We start from the raw sequence: 17,039 nt of genomic DNA, 5'->3' as shown, positions 1-17,039 counted from the left end.
GGAGGTCAGGGGAGTGTCTGGTATGAATATGGTGTAGATCGGTGTAGATCAGAGTTCAGCTCGAATCTTCAAATGAAGATTCGAGAACCTGGGGGCTGATTCGAACTAAGCGGTTGGTGGATTTGGGTTCAGAGTGGTGAGGTGTATCTATGGTGTTAAGGCGGGGGTCACCGGCGTCCATGCCGCCGGGATTAATGGTGAGGAAAAAGGGGGCGTCTAGGGTTCCTAAGGTTTTGGGTCTGGGGAGGAGACGACCTAAGGGTAGGGGGGTCTGGCTAGGGGGCGTGGGGTAAAGGAATGGGCTTATATAGTAAGTGAGTGATCGATTCCTGGCCGTCGAATGGAGTGAGATGAAGGGTCAGGATCTTTCGGCTGGTAAGGAACGGTGTCGTTTCAACTTAAAGGGGGTTGGGTCGGTCTGGGTGGAATGGGTCGGGTCCAAACCACGAGTAGGTGTATGTGATATTGGCCGTTGATCACTCTGAGATCAACGGCTCAGATTAAGCAAGATTGAAACTACGTCGTTTGGACGCTCCTGGGGTCAGCTGGTTTGGACCGGGCAAAACACAGGTTTTTTGGGCTGGGTCATTTCGTCTTGGGCCTGTTTGTTTTGGTTTGGACTGGCCCAATCCGAAAAACCTTCTTCTTTTCCCTTTTTATTTTTTTTTTATTTTTTATTTTTTAATCTCTTATTTAAAATGCCAAATAATGCTATAAAACATTAAACAATAATTAACACACAATTAAAATGACATCACTTAATGACAAAAAATGAAAGATGCATTTTTTGCGATTTTTCTTTTTTCTTTTACTAACCGAATTACGGTTCAAACTACACACGACACATTTTTGTATTTTGTTTTAATAAATAAAAAAAGTAAAAATGGGCAAAATCACAGATAGTTAACAAAATGCCACGTAAAATCCAAAAATTGTAAAGCAGGACCATTTGCTATTATTTTTTGATTTCTTTTGGAGGAGACTCTCGGCTCAAAAAAGCAACAGGAGCCGATATATTAGTACCATAAAAATGCATAATAAAATAACAGCAATATAAGAGATATGAAATACAGAATACGAAATACGAAATAGATGGCTGGTATAGTAAAAACTAGCAGGTAAAGCCCTGCATCAATAGACGACCAATGACATTCTTAGTCTAACTCCTAACTGGCTAGTCTCACTCTATTGTGCTGTAGAAATATTCACAACTTTCCCCTAACCTACAACCTTAATGCTCGACCTCCATAATTCCCTGTCAAGGGCCATGTCCTCAGTAATCCTAAGTCGCGCCATGTCCTGTCTGATCACCTCTCCCCAATACTTCTTAGGTCGTCAGATGTGTATTAAGATTAAGACATCTGAATCTGAATACACATCTGAATATTATATAATTAAGACTGTTTGATTTTTAACATCTGAATATATAAAATTTATTTTTATTTGAAAATTAATAAATATAAAATTCAAATGAAATACTAACTAATCTAATATTCTATCAATAAAATATATAGTTTTTAAAAATATGATAGTTGTTGGTGATGATGGATAACAGGTGAATGCCGACTAGAGGCGGTGGTTGGTGGTAGTTTTGGTTGATGATGGTGGTTCATGCTAGTAGCTAGTAGTGATCGGTAGTGGTGGCGATTATGATTGATGATAGTGGTGGTGATAGTTAATTGGCGGGTGGTGGTAGTACTTTTGACTGAGGAAGGTGGTGGGTGGGTGGTGGTAGGTTATAATGATGGACAACGCCGGCTGTGGTTGTTGATGGTGATGGAGTGGTCAGTTGTGGTAGTTGATGTGGATGAGTGTTGATTGTGGGTGAGAACGCTGGTGATCGGAGTGGTGGGCGTAGTGGATGGTGATAGTCGATAATTGTGACGAATATGATTGAGGATGATGGTGGTGGCGACGACATGGTGGTAGTTGATAATAGTAGGCGGTGACGGCAGTTAATAATGAATATGTGATAGTATCTTAATGAAATTAAGTCTCTGTTATAGATCTTAATCATACAGACCTATTCAGACCCATTAAGTGGTTGTAAAGTAAAAGAAACAAACGCACTTAATAATTAAAAACAGAATAATTAAGATTCAGACCTCCATTAAGTATAAACAAATGAGGCCTTAATATTACATCGTCAATAAAACTTTAAACCAAATGCTTAACAAGGAAAAGTTAGTCAATAGGATGTGAAGACATAGAAATAGCTTTGCTAGTAGAAAGAGACACTTTTAATTACTATAGTGCATTTAACTAGGGACCATATCCCTAATTATCGCTGTTTTAGCTAAGAAATTAACCCTAGCTACCTTTCAAATATGCGCCAAACTAAAAAAATTCTTTTTCTAGTTCAAGAAGACTGGAAAAAAGAAATATTGTTATACACTTTAAGCAAATTATGTGATTAAATCAGGATATATATACATTTTTCATAGACATAATTTGAGGTAGAAAAGATGTACTAATAATTAATTAGCATGCTGGTGGGTTATTTTTCCCATTCAATATTGTTTTGGCATTTTGACAAGTTGCAGGCAAAAGAGGTCCAATTGAACCAACTGGAACTAGATCAATGTCAACCAATTCAATTCCTTCACATGGAAGTGCTTCACTGCAATTGAGTGCCACTGGAATTTTTGAAGTTGTTGTTCCCCTTATGTTCTTGAAGTGAATATCCACCAGTTTCACTCTAGATGGCTATACCAAATAAAAAAATTTGTGTTAGTGACATTGATCTTTTATATATATATATATATATATATATATATATACACACACACACTCAAATCCATCTGAATATCAAGTTCTAGAGGCGAAGCCAGGATTGCATAATAAATTTCAAAAATTCCTGGTATTTCGTCGTTAAAGTGTCACATTTAGATTGTTCTTATTAAGGGAAAGAGCCGAATAGACAAACGGGGTCGCGCGAATGCAAGCCTCCACTGCCACAAATTATGAGGTAGGCTCGGCACTTGGGCCGACCTTAGGCAGACAACCCTTCCAAAGTGCAGTGGAGGTCAGTCACCTAGTCTGTAGGGCCTTTTTGATCACTCATTGATTCCGTCCATGTAAGTAAATAATTTCTTAAAATAAATATAAGGTTTAGATTAAAACTATTAGACAGGTATACTCTAGCTCCCCACATGGCAAGTACTTATTGTACAACAATATACAATAATATACTTTCCAAGAGACGGTCCAATAATTAAGAGGTCAGAATCAAATATTATTAAAGGCAAAAGTAAAGCAAGAAAAGAGTCTTGCCTATAATGATTTTGGCGGTGACATAAATAATATAATTTTTTCTGCGGAGGAAAAAATCACCACTTGAATGATTTGTATTACTCCTTCCATCCCAAATTAACAGTTACTTTAGCTCAAAAATTTGTCCCAAAATAATTTATCATTTTAGGATTTTAAGACTATATTCGTCAATTGTTTCCAATTATACCCTTAATATTAAAGAAGTAGTAGTTCTTTTTAAAATGGGACGAATGGAGTAATGTTTAGATGCTCATGACCTCCTCATTACTGTTATCCCACACAAGAAAAATAGTAATTATGATATAGTAATTACCTCATTCCTGTTCTTGGAATGATAGTGTTGATCAATAACGATTGGATTTTTAACATTATCCAGGATTATATCTTCATAAATAACACCAGAAACTTGTAGTGAAGGTGAACCCATATAAGTTTTGATTCTTGCACCATTTGTTGTACCACGGAATGTACAATTTCTTACTGTAACTCCTTTAACATCTGTTTCATCTAATCTTTTCCCAAGGCTGCCAATACTGCACAACAAATATTAAAACAAAAAAAACTTCATAAATATTTTAAACGTCTAAATTCATGATATTAAGACTATAGTAAAAGAAATGCACAAGTTGCGTTTTTTTTTGTTTCCCCATTTGGCGTCCCGTATCTTTATTGTGACCCGACTAATCCAGATTCACACTGAAAAATTTTAAATTGGAAGGGGGAGGAGAATAAAATGCTACCTACCAAAGACAAACCCGATTAATATGGATTCGCACCGAGAAATTCCACATTAAAGAGTAAAACGTTTCATATCAAAAGCGACTCAATTCCAAGGGTTCGAAGCCGAAATCTTTGGTTAAAGATGGATGCATATTTATCATTTTTTTAAAGTAAGGGTATTTACTACCCCACCACAATATTTGGGTCAAGAGACCACAACTCAGATTGTAATATCACAAGTTCAAGCCATTGAAAAAAATAAATCGAAGCGCATAATCATAAAATATATTGAAACTAACCTTATACCATGTCCTGGGCCACAATTTATGTTAGAGATATAAACATTAGAATTGCCATCTCCAATACTAATGCAATCGTCACCTGTTTCAGTAGCAAAACCAGGAATTTTAATGAGAGTATTCAAGATTTTTTTTATATATATGTATAAAAAGTAATATTTAACCTATATATATAAGTATAATTGAACACCCTTCAATGTATGTGGCTACGACGACGACTGACCTGTTCTAATGGTGCTATCAGTGACATTGACATTAATTGTTTCACTAATATGAAGACCATCAGTGTTTGGACTATCTCCTGGAGCTGTAATTTTGACATTTGAAACTGATATATCACTGCTATCAGTGATTTTCAAGTGGACACCTTTAGCATCTACAAAATTTAGGTTCTTGATCGAAGAACTTCGCACTGTCTGAAATACAAGAGACTACAAAACCAAAACAAAACACAAATTAATTATTACTTTATATTGCATCAAGTCATAAAACTAGTTTTTTTTAAAAAATAAAAATAAAAATGTAACTCGACTACACAAAAGAATTTTTTTTTAAAAAGAAAAAACAAACACTGAAAAATCATAAATTCGGTCCTTAAAACGGAAGTTGCTAGGTTGCTGATACTTCAACAATTTACCTTACATAATATCTTCGTGACACCACTTAAAAAGGATAAATAACTCATTTTTTGAACCATTTAAGAAAAATGCTCATGATGTGTCACATGGTGAAAGATATAGGATTTTAGGTTGGGATCAAAAAATTATTTTTTTATTTTTTTAAGTGGTCGGCGTCACGTTGATATTATACGTGTAATGTGAGTTGCTAAAGCAACTACACTTATATATTTTTTTTAACTATTTAGTATCTGAAGTTTAGTGACTCGACTGAGATCCTGACTGGCTCTGCATTGAGTCCAGTTAAGGAGAACCGCTTCACACCAAGAGTTTCTTAATTTTTAATGCTCGAACTCGAGACCCTTAATTAGGGGTAGAGAGATTTCATCCTACCATCACCACCACAATCCGCGGTGGATATGACAATTTCATGCATGTGGCAATCTAATGTGTTTCGGGATCAAATTTATGTATTTTTCAACTTTTTTTTTATATTATCTAATATACAATTGAGTTATTTTTATTTTTATTTTTTGTTAAAAAATTTTCATGACTTGGGTAAAAAAAATATTAAAAGTTGAACGACCATCTGTAAAATTACCCATCGAGTTAAACATTTTCACTTACTGAGGGGAGAGGAGGAGTACTTCCAGATTTATCAGCAAATTGCCAACAGGATTTTCCTTGTCCATTGAGAGTTCCTCCACCAGTAATAACAATACCATCAACATGTTCGATAGAAATCCAAGCTGATCTTGTGTACAAACTCATGTCAGTATTTGACAACAAAGTTCCTTGAATTTCAATAGTTATTGGCCTAGGACTTGTGCATGGTCCTTGAAATATAATTTCTCCTGTAGTAAATGTTCCTGGAGGAATAACAACTTTGGCTGGTCCTGGTGATTGGCAAGCTGATCTCCATGCCATCATAAGTCCCTGCATGCAGTGGCGGAATCAGAAATTTCGTTAACGGATATCAAAATATAAGGAAATACACACAAAGAAGTGAAAAAAATTGAACATGTAATATATATACAGAGAAACATAGGTGACCTAGGTTTTGAAGTTTATGAGTTTTAACAACCCATCGAATCCACAAATCATTTATGCTACTGGATTCACAGGTAACTATACATATATATATTTAATGAATTTCTTAACACATATATAGAGTTTGGGCTAAAGCTATTGGGTTCTGCCGAACTCGTATCATATATTCCTGCATAGAAATACTTTTGATCACTACACAATGTAATTTTTCAATGAAAATGTGTCAATTAACAACCCGTTAACTAAGGTGGATGCAATAGTTCTAGCCTTATAAATCATACATTTGTCTCTAATATCTTCAACCCAAATAAGCAGTTAATTATCTAATAAAATGTTTCAGCTTAGCATATAAGTCCTAGAGATATATAAACATGGAATTTGACCATCAGAGTTAATTACAGGGGGTTTCAGGAGCGGAATTATATGGTTCGAAGGGGGTTCGGTTGAATAAGATAGTTCTTCAGAAAATTATGTTTTACGAAAAGCGTAAAATAATTTTTCGTACATACATATATAAGTTGTTAGATTCTCTTGACATAACTCAAAACTTGTTCTATGTTGTAGGTTCAAGCTCCTCGTATAACATTCTTGCATATTTTTTGAATGCTCTATATATGGAAGAATGTGTTACTGCTGAAATATGGAAAAATTGAAATCTTAAATCGAACGCTATGTATAGATGGTATAAATGGTCTAAACAAGAATTCTTGAACATCAAATTCAACCAGTTAAAATATTTACGACCAAGTTCATTCCATATTGGATCAGGGCAGAATAGGGTTATATGCATTCTCATTACGAGATGTGGTCATTAGGACCTATCTATTAAGAAACTTAAAAGCTTCTCGTGAAGATAAAATGGAAAGCCTGAGTTAAATTGCTTCCAATTAGAAAAGAATGGTTTTGGCGAACTTTCTTCATCCCTCTTTTATCCCGGTCATCAGATAATAAAAGAATAGTATCATATAAACTGAAACGAAGAAAATACTAATTATTATTATTTGATTCTAAACTTACCCTAGTGCTATCTGCAGGGGTATTTGGTCTAGCTCCAAACCTTGTAACATCAAAAACTGTCTCTACAAGGCCACGACGTGAACCAAAAGATGCACATTCAGCAACTTTTGACAAAATGGCTATACCCAAAAGTAAAACCAATAATTCTTTTGGAATAGCCATTGTGGTGGCCTAAAGAAAATGAAAAAATATTTTAGAAAAGTGGGCAAATTAAATAAGGAAAAAATTCCCTGTGAATGGTAATAATCATCCCTATATGCCATTTATATCAATTCGCTTTTACCATTCAAAAATTATTGGCTCGTATTAGTTTGTTTTTTCTATTTATTGTTTTTTCCTCAATTGTAGGAAACTTCAAACTGAGAGATCGTTATGTACTTTCATCCGTTTAGTCAATGGATTTTTTGATGTTTCATTTAAATGGAATTTTACAGTATACTAAGAATTACAGTTAAGAAATTCACCATAAATAAAGAACAGAAAATAATTCGTATGCCATTTGGACTTTGGAAAATAGTTTTTTTTTTCCCCAGAATTATTATACTGTGTATAAGAGTTCTTTACATGATGTATGTCAATTAATGATATTACATATGGTTCCAGAAAGTGAATTACATTGTATAATAATTATATCAAAATTCACTCTTTCCATTTTTACTCCCGAAATTAAAGGGATAATATCCCTTAAATTAGGTTTTTTCAACTCAATCCACTCCCCCGTTATCCCTTAAATAAAGCTTTTGATTTCTGTCAAAATTCATTCACCACCCCCCCCCCCCCCAAAAAAAAAAAAAAAAAAAACCAATCCCTCATTTTAATGTTATCAAATGTAATTTATTCCGTGGATTTCTTGAGACCTAAGTGGGATAATGCTGTTACAGATATCTTTTATTTCTTGGCAAATAAGGAAATATTAAATGATCTCCTCAATCTTCATGAGAACTTGAGAAGACAATAATTTGAAGGAAAGTTTTGACGTGATTGGTAAAGTTGCTGCTATGTAATCAAAAGGTCACGAGTTCGAGTCGTGGAAATAGTCTTTTGCAGAAATACGGGGTAAGATTGCATACAATAGACCCTTGTGATCCAGCCTTTCCCCCGACACCGCGCATAGCGGGAGCTTAGTGCACCAGACTACTCTTTAATATCTCATCACAGTGATATATCACATATTCAAGGTAAATAAAGATGAAAACAATTCAAAATGTTTAATTTAAAGATGTTGGAGTCATTTGAACAAACGCCAAAGCTTCAACATTTAGCAGTATATAACACACAAACAGATTAGCATTAATTAATTAATAACCTCTGTTATATTGCAATGTATTTCAACCCTTATTCTTGTGAATAATAAGTAATACAAGTAACATTAACTTAATTCCTCAAGAAATGAAGACAATACATCAAATTTCTTACAAAAGGAACTTAATTTTTTCAACATTAAAACAAACTAATAGCATCCTTAAGATACTTAAAAAAATCATAGGACATGAAGAGATACAAGCAATCGACCAGGCTGGTGACTGCTGCGATTGTTGTTTACAAGATACGTGACACCCCACATGTTGACAACAGTCGTACGTCCACCACAGTCCTTCGTTCTAAATTACAAATTTTAAATTTTATTTATTTATGCCACAACCGAACTTATATTACCACTTTGCTGGCTTAAAAACTCGTCCTAGATTCGCCTCTGTATTCAGGACGAGGAAGTTAAACCGAGGAAAAACGGGAAACCGGTAGCCGGTAACCATTGACTTCCCTGTAGGAAATTCCCAACATTGAATTGACTTGCTTCAGCTGAGCTATTAATAACTCTATAACCAGGCCATTTTACTCTAGCATTAGTATTTGAACCTGGTCCTTTGTTCAAATACTCTCCATAATAAAGTGTATTCAATGCAAAATTACCATCCCATTCTAACCAACCAGCAGGATCAATTAAACTGCCAATATTTGATAGTAGAAAAACTGTTCTTGAATATTGTTTCCAGGGACGTCCAAGGTAATTTTTGAAGGATGATAGTACAGGAACTAAATCTGAAGCAGCTTCCACTTTACAATTCAAGATTGAAATTCCAGTATTTTGATTTGGATCCTCTCTTCCTTGTGCTGTGAAAATGTTCTTTTGGTTGGGGTTTGGTTTACGAGCATATAAGTTGCAGTTCTGAAAAACAACAGCCGCATTACCTGTTGAAGACATAATTAAGTAAGAGTTCGTTCGAGTTAGCTGATTAAAACTAGCCGACACGTAATAAGTAGTCACATATTTGGACAGAAGTACTGAAACTAATTAATAATAAGTCATTGATGTATTTGATAAAAAAATTTAATATAGGCCTTTTATGTTAAAACAACTATAAATGAGTACGAGGTGACCAACTTATAATTTTTGGCTGATCTTGACTTGTAAACACTTGAAGTATTTGTCAAATGTATAAATAAACCAAAAAAACACTAAAGCTTGTTCGATCAACTTAGAAAATTTATCTAAATACACTCTAAATAAAAGTGCGTTGTCTCTTAAACTCACATGTTATATATGGGGCAAGTGCACAGATAGCCATTCTCAGAGATTAATCGGTACAACGGTACTTATTCAGGATACACTGACTAACTCTTAAATATCAGTCTTTTAGAGTGGCTACCTAGTGTCATTTGTGCGTTATATATAGGTTTACGAGAGCTGAATATCTTACATATATATATATATATATATATATATATATATATATATATATATATATATATATAGGGAAATTCACTTTTTTATATATAAGAAATCCAATTTTTTATGTATAAGTATTTACTATGAGTGCATTTATTATTGTAGTAGTGTGAAGTTATGATAGAAACCCATAAACTTTCAAATTCAAATTCTGAATTCGTCTCTGCTTTAAATGTTTTTAACTTTTAGACGAGATGAGCAAATAATTTAACATTACCAAAAATGAAGTCCACAGTTCCATAGACGTCGCATTCGCGATAGAATTGGCGAAGGGAATGGACGTAGAGAGTGTCTTGATATGCAACAAAGCTGCATTGGTAAAATGCCGAAAGATCAGAGCCACTCCTTAGCGCCACTGCTTGGTGCTTGCTTGGTCCCGCAAAATTTTCAAATGTTATGCCCCTTGCTATGAATCCATTTCCCACCACCGCTGCAGTAAAAAAAAAAAAAAAAAAAGTTAAATTTTCGAATAATCGGTGTAAAATTTGTCAGGTAAAATAAATGATAACTACAAAAATCGTTCGTAAGAAATCGAGATCAATAACCTAGAGAATAAAATAATTAGTCGTAAAAATAGCACAGTATAGCCAGTTTTCGGACTGGTCATTCAAAAATAGCCAGCGTTTACGAAGTCAATGAAAAATAGCTACTATTTTGCTGTAACAGAGATCGGTCCAGCATAATATACTGGAGTTCGGTGCACCTGTGTATGAACTCCAACATATTATGCTGGACCGGTATACTTTGCTGACTCCAGTATAATATACTGGAGACTGGAGCACCGGTGCTCCAAACTCCAGTATATTATACTTGACAATTATACTTGCTGGAACTCCAGTATATTATGCTGGAGTTCTAGTGTACTTATACTGGAACTCCATCATATTATACTGGCGTATTTTCCAGGTTTTGAACAATGTTTTCGCTCATATTTATCTTTACATGAAAAGTGGCTAAATTTCGATTACTTTTGAAACTGGGCTATTTTTGAACGACCAGTTGTAAATCTGGCTATTTTTAAATTTCCCCCTAATTTGTCTTCTATAACAGATTAAAACAAACATTGATAATTTTTGAAAATATTCGTAGCTTGAGGTGTCTCAAAAACACTGTAATTAATAATATTTCATAAGTAGAAGTATATTGTCCAAGATTCAACAAGTTCTTATCGGATAAATTAGGAATAGAAACAACAGATTTCAAGAGAAAACTCTGCTTGAAGAGGAGGAGAAAATAGTAAGAGAGTTAGAAGATCTATATAATTTTGAGTTTACCAAAATACTCTATACATAGTGACGTGCTTCAATGTTTGGCTAATGGTTAGTTTGACTCTAATAAATATAAAATTATATAATTTACGAAATAATAGTAAGTAATTGTAAAATATAATATATTAGATGGACATTCCTTTTTAAGATACAATTAAATTTTAGCATAGATAGCGTAATTTTTTTTTAAATAATATTAGATCATTTAAAAAATAATTATAAGTAATCATTTTTAAACAAGAAAATCAAAGATATAATTGCTGCATAGATCGATGGAAATTGGAATATGATCTTCAGTACCTATTACTTTTTGAGTTTGACTTGTACAACATATACTTCTTTGATTTGATACGGCGACATTGACTATTCAAAATATTTAATACTTAAGGGGTTGTTTGGTACGATGGATAAACAAACATAATTTTAGGATAAGAATTTAATATTGTCTTATCCTTTGTTTGATTATTAATTTTGGGACAAGTTATCCCTAGATTAAAAATATATCGAAATAACTTATATTTGTCAGATGGTGGAACAGTAAAGTAGTGAAAATTGATAATTTCAGATTAATGCAACATAACAATCGGTCAATAAGAAATAATAACAGGAGAATTAATCTCAGCATAACTAATACCAGTATAACCAATTCAAATAATTTTGTATAATAATTAATCTAACTGAAATTGACTTGTATGGAAATTTTCTTTTGGATTTCGTAGAGACAGGTTTAAAATTCTGTAGAATTTTCTAGGAATAAATTGGGGTTTTCCTTTAGCAATAATGGAGAAATCAACCTCACCAGACATCAGTCATGGGTCCTAACATATACTTTTGTATAATAAATTAATCTAATTGAAATTGACTTGTATGGAAAAGTGATGGCTATTTAAAAATCCTCTTAATTAGTGATAGCACCAAATTAATGTCGAGGTGGTTGTTCTGGGGCCTTTTTCTGGATATAGTTGGAGCAAGGGACCATGAAAATTAAATAATTGACTAATGCGTCATTTCATATCCAACATGTATATGATACATGAATTATATTTATATATATTATATATCCACCTATTATTTTTAATTTAAGCTTTTAGATGAACGACTATTTGAGTTAATTTTTTAAAAGTAAGGTATATTATCCATCACGACCAACCTTGATGGTCTTTTTATACTTTATGTGCAGTCTATCTATACACCATTATGGGTGTTTGGAGACCGACGAATAATCAAGAAATGGGGTTACTAGAGTTAGTAGTCATCTGCATCAAACAAGAGAGGTTTAGGCTGTGGAAACAAGGAATTCATCCACCTCGTGAGGATTTCTGACAATTAGTAATTCAAGTCGTGATTTCTACAGACGATCCGCTTACGCTAAGGAGAAAATCTCGTTACTCGTTTTATTAATCAATCTAAGCCCCGGAGTTTTATAGATATGTCAACAACAATAACAACAATAACAACCCAGTATAATTCCACTTAGTGGGGTATGGGGAGGGTAGTGTGTACGCAGACCTTACCCTGAGATAGAGAGGCTGTTTCCAAATAAACCCTAGTTTTATAGATATGTCAAACCCCACAAATACATTATGGTTTGATGGGAACGAATGAATAAAGGGTCCACATACCAACGACAATTTCTTAATTGTTTGACAACACTCTTGCTTTTCAGTTAATTTTTCCTATATTAATTTTAAAAATGCATTAAACTTTATCAATCAATCTACAATTTCTAGCAATTTGCGTTTTCCCACCGACAGAATCCATCTAAAATGTCGAAGCAAAATAATTTAACTTTAAAGATTAACAAATTAACTCTCGAGAAGCAAAATATGACAAGCGGATGGAAACGAAGGGAGTAGTTTAAAAACGAAGGGAGTAGTTTAAATTGTGAATATAACAATTTTGCCTTGATAATTAAAAAGATAATTATGATTTTTTTAACATAATCAGTATATACAATATAAGATAAAATTATGTGAATATAACAATTTTGCCTTTTCAGCTTTTTCCCGTTATAGGAATGATTACATTAAGGAGTATTTAACTTATATACTTGACATCACATATTTTTTATATTATTAGTATGATTTAATCTGTTTTATTTTTATATTATTTTTCGAGTTAATAATCACACTTAATTTGAATTATTACCTATCTTTACCAAGTACTCGTCTTTACATTTTAATTTAAAGATAATTTATATTATCGGTGTATAAAAGTTAGACTTAATACGATATTCTACGAGTAGCTAGTATTAACATAGACATGAAAAATGAAAATTCTGAATAACTTACCAACGGTGGCTGATCGGAAAGTAGTCCACCCGTCGACGACGTTCCGATTACCCTTTATCTGCGTTTTTCCGATCCCATCTCCGACGAACATTATCATACTTTTCTTCCTTTCAACATCAATGTACTCAGAATAAGTTCCAGCCTTAATATAAATCACAAATCTTGTACTACTTGAAGTTGGAGCTGCACTTAACGCTTCGTTAATTGTACGAAAATTTCCACTACCATCTTTAGCCACAACCAAATCGAATTTAATTTGGTTTATTGGAGCTTGTAAAAGTGTCCTATCCTTTTTTTTCAACCATTTTGGATATCCATTTTTCATAGCTCCATATTCGGGAAACACTTCCTTCGAATTTGATGATGACGAAATTGATGACCTAAAGCCAAATTATAGTAAGAGAGTTTAAAATTAATTTTGTAAAATTTATATACTGATAAGACAAAATTAAAGAATTTACTTTCTGATATATGGGTCAAAAATAGACAAAGAGAAATATAACAAGTTCAAGAAAATTGAGTTGAGACTGAAAATTGAAATTTAAAAAATGTATGCATGAGGAAGAAAAATCATAATTGAAAAGGGAGATAAATCCTTTTCACTGTTCTTGAGCCGAGTGTCTATCGGAAACAGTCTCTTCTATCTTCATAAGGTAGGGGTAAAGTCTACGTATACATTACCCTCTTCAAACCCAATTTGTAGGATTTCACTGGGTTTATCGTTGGTATTGTTGAAAAGGGAGATAAATCTGCTAGTTAATGATAGAGATTTAAATTTATTAAAAGGGAGGTAATTTACTCACTCATCCGAATAACTTCAACCAACGCCTAAAATAAAAACCTACTTACTTAATTTGAAAAATTATATTTCTCATAACTATGGAGTAATTTATATAACACAATATTCTTTATATGCCGATATTTTATATAATAATACTCTCTTGAGTCTTGTGGCCCTGAACGACATTTCTATGGCTATAGCATGTAATAAAAAGCAAATCGAGATGTTTAAAGTTAAAGAGTTACTTAAAATAGAAAAAGTACCATATAAAATGAAACAGAAAGAATTTTTTTTGGGGCGTTTAATTCGAGGCATGAAAAAATAGCTTTAATGGCCTTACCCTGGAGCCGACTCTGGCTTCAACTTCTTGAGCATGGCAAGAGAGTTACTCACATGTTGTTCTATAGTATGCAAATTATGCTCAACATAATGTCTCAAATTGTGTTTACTATCATCAAATCCACTAAGACAAGTATCTTGATTTGTCATTGCAGCACTAAGTAATGTTTGTAAATCATTGTAATGTTTATAAGGGGAATTATGATTTTTGGTAGAAAGATCATAAAGAGTAGTATTAAGCTCAGAAATAGTACTATCACCCAAAAGTTCAATACAATCATCTAAAGCTCTTTTCTCAATAGGGTCCAATTTGGACATTTTGTGAAGTATTTTAGTGCAATTTTCAGTAGAGCCTTTGACTTCATCTATTGTAGCATTTACAGTAGAAGAAATAATTTCTGGGATTGTTTTTTGGTGAAGATTTGGGATTAATGAGAGAGTGGAAATGCAAAGTTGAGGGTAAAGTGTGTCTTGGCAATGAGAATGGGCTATTTCCAATTGAATATTTTGAGTTTGTAATGATTTTGGGAGATAGAAGAATATGAGAAAGATAATGGCTAAGAGAGTAAGAAGAAATGAAGATTTTCTTCTTTGGTTATACATTGTGGAAACACTAGGGACTTGAGGAGAAAGAGGAAGTTCAAAATTTGTGAGAGAAATAAGTGTTATGCTGCTTAAATTTATAGGAGTAATGTTTAAGGTCTATGCCTTTATGGACCCGAACCTGAGCAGAGGCGGATCCAGGATTTCAAGAGGATGAGTGCACTATTGTGCAGAGGTGAAGCTAGAAGCTATAGTGATTATCACGTATATATTAATGCTCCGTACCAAAAAATAAGATCGTCCGAAGTGAAATTTGAACTGCCAATTTTACTCGTAGAGGTGCATCCAATAATTATTGCACTATAGGAGTCTTTAAGCATAGGTGCTTTGCACATATATTTAAATAATTTAAAAAAAATATAACATTATTATATATGGTTTAGGGAGAGGAGTATGGGTTCACGTAAACTCATACCCCTAGGCCTAGATACGCCCATGAACCTGAGTAATCTATTCATGACCAGAGTGAAGTTTTTGGGTAAATCATCGTAGGTGGAGTTATGATTTTAAGTTTATAAGGTTTTAAAATATATTATGAAAAAGTTACCTTTATTAAAAAAGCTACTTGAAATGTGTTAAAAGTTAGTGTTTATGTATTGACAGTATATATTTTTTTTTTAATCGGGTCATCTAAAAGATAATTATAGATATTTATCCATAATTAGCGAGATTAGTAACCTAAAAAATAAGACAGACACCATACAAAAATAACATATTAAATATACTAATGCTGTAAAAAGGATTGTGAGGTTCACTAGACCGGTGTTTAGAAGAATCAATGAGTGAATTGAGGTTAAAAAAAGAAGAGCTTAAATTATATGCGTGATATTATAACGGATTTTTACGCTATCAGTGAAACTTAACTAGTTATAGTCGGTTAATAATCTATTTTTTAGGTTACTATATCAGGCTCGATCTATAGAGTTAATTACTTGTCATTGTAGGTTAACTTAATTTGATAGTTAAATTTTTTTATGTTATCAATAACTCATAAAAAGAAATTTAACTTATATGCACTAATAGTACAAATTATTTTACACCATTAATATATTTAACATGCAATTGTTATATGGTGTCTGCCTTATTTTTTAGGTTGCTAGTCTCGCTAATTATGGACAAATATTTATAATTATGGACACCATTAACACATTCAAGTAGCTTTTTTAACTTTTCCGTAATATATTTTTAAAACTCATAAACTTTAAATCATAACTCCGACTCGAACATAGATAGCACAATCCTGTGCATGAATCTAATTGAAATCACATGTGTCTGCTACTGCCGACACTGCAACCTTAACCAAGGATATATTTGTCTGCATTGTAACATTTTCCTTTTCAGTATAATATGGGCGCTCTGTACAAATGTAAGACAAGAGGGGTTGCTTACCATCGAAGCAACCCCCACTTCCAATCGAGAGGTTGTGAGTTTGAGTCTCTCCAAAAGTAAGGTGGGAAGTTCTTGGAGGGAAGGATGCCGGGTTTCTATTTGGAAACAGCCTCTCTACCCTAGGGTAGGGGTAAGGTCTGCGTACACACTACCCTCCCCAGACCCCACTAAGTGAGATTATACTGGGTTGTTGTTGTTGTTGTTATTATGTACAAATGTACAATAGTATTAGATCTGATCTATTCGTTAAAAGTTCATCTATAAATAATTCCACTAGGCCTATATGTCTTTTTTTTATATTGATTTTTCAAAGTCCATCTTTCACTTAGAAGCAAAAAAACATGAAAAAATCTGTGTATTTTCTCTATACTACTTCCTTTGCTTCATTTTGTAGAACTATTACTATCACAACAATTAAGAAATTTCTCTGCGAGCAAGATTTTTTCAGTTATTTGAAATTATTAGTAATAGTATTTATTATGACTTGACTTAATATTTAAATAATAAATTTTATTTCATAAAAATTGAAGATTCTATGTGTAAATTTACACTAAAATTTCTTAATTTGACTATTTTAATCTGAACCTTACCACATCGAAGAAAGAGAGAGGCGAAGCAAAGAGAGAAAATATACACCAGTGCTTTAAAAGGCGGGGGTGTGAGT

At 33.0% G+C, this 17,039-nt stretch overlaps 2 protein-coding genes and 1 non-coding gene across 3 annotated transcripts; all 3 read right to left on the bottom strand.

Annotated features, from left to right (window-relative positions):
* Positions 1 to 2,169: 2,169 nt before the first annotated feature.
* LOC104222317 (exopolygalacturonase clone GBGE184) lies at positions 2,170 to 7,190 on the bottom strand. The gene is made up of 6 exons (XM_009773544.2): positions 6,977 to 7,190; positions 5,537 to 5,845; positions 4,516 to 4,723; positions 4,293 to 4,374; positions 3,587 to 3,806; positions 2,170 to 2,706 (listed from the first exon to the last, which is right to left on the bottom strand). Exons 1-6 carry the CDS (start codon positions 7,136 to 7,138, stop codon positions 2,482 to 2,484), a joined length of 1,206 nt encoding a protein of 401 aa, XP_009771846.1. The 5' UTR covers positions 7,139 to 7,190; the 3' UTR covers positions 2,170 to 2,481.
* On the bottom strand, positions 2,924 to 3,085 carry LOC138886620 (U1 spliceosomal RNA). Its single transcript, XR_011405670.1, has one exon. It is a non-coding gene; the product is annotated as a U1 spliceosomal RNA (small nuclear RNA).
* A 1,144-nt stretch (positions 7,191 to 8,334) lies between the features above and the next one.
* LOC104222316 (pectinesterase-like) lies at positions 8,335 to 15,041 on the bottom strand. Its single transcript, XM_009773543.2, has 4 exons — positions 14,385 to 15,041; positions 13,264 to 13,643; positions 9,922 to 10,134; positions 8,335 to 9,166 (listed from the first exon to the last, which is right to left on the bottom strand). Exons 1-4 carry the CDS (start codon positions 14,984 to 14,986, stop codon positions 8,676 to 8,678), a joined length of 1,686 nt encoding a protein of 561 aa, XP_009771845.1. The 5' UTR covers positions 14,987 to 15,041; the 3' UTR covers positions 8,335 to 8,675.
* Between the last annotated feature and the right edge of the window lie 1,998 nt (positions 15,042 to 17,039).

The sequence above is a fragment of the Nicotiana sylvestris genome, chromosome 2, assembly GCF_000393655.2.
Source record: "Nicotiana sylvestris chromosome 2, ASM39365v2, whole genome shotgun sequence".
NCBI classification, from domain to species: domain Eukaryota; kingdom Viridiplantae; phylum Streptophyta; class Magnoliopsida; order Solanales; family Solanaceae; genus Nicotiana; species Nicotiana sylvestris.
The sequence above is the reverse complement of the archived record's forward strand: the minus strand, read 5'-3'. Positions and strand labels throughout refer to the sequence as shown.

What these genes read in the sequence shown, in the direction of transcription:
- LOC104222317 (XM_009773544.2), bottom strand. Translation starts at nt 7,138, where the DNA reads ATGGCTATTCCAAAAGAATTATTGGTTTTACTTTTGGGTATAGCCATT. An exon ending in CCCCTGCAGATAGCACTAGG is followed by an intron (nt 5,846 to 6,976) that starts GTAAGTTTAGAA and finishes CACTGCATGCAG; the next exon opens with GGACTTATGATGGCATGGAG. An exon ending in GGCCCAGGACATGGTATAAG is followed by an intron (nt 3,807 to 4,292) that starts GTTAGTTTCAAT and finishes TTTGTTGTGCAG; the next exon opens with TATTGGCAGCCTTGGGAAAA.
- LOC104222316 (XM_009773543.2), bottom strand. Translation starts at nt 14,986, where the DNA reads ATGTATAACCAAAGAAGAAAATCTTCATTTCTTCTTACTCTCTTAGCC. An exon ending in AAGCCAGAGTCGGCTCCAGG is followed by an intron (nt 13,644 to 14,384) that starts GTAAGGCCATTA and finishes ATTTGGCTTTAG; the next exon opens with GTCATCAATTTCGTCATCAT. An exon ending in AACTGTGGACTTCATTTTTG is followed by an intron (nt 9,167 to 9,921) that starts GTAATGTTAAAT and finishes TGTCTTCAACAG; the next exon opens with GTAATGCGGCTGTTGTTTTT.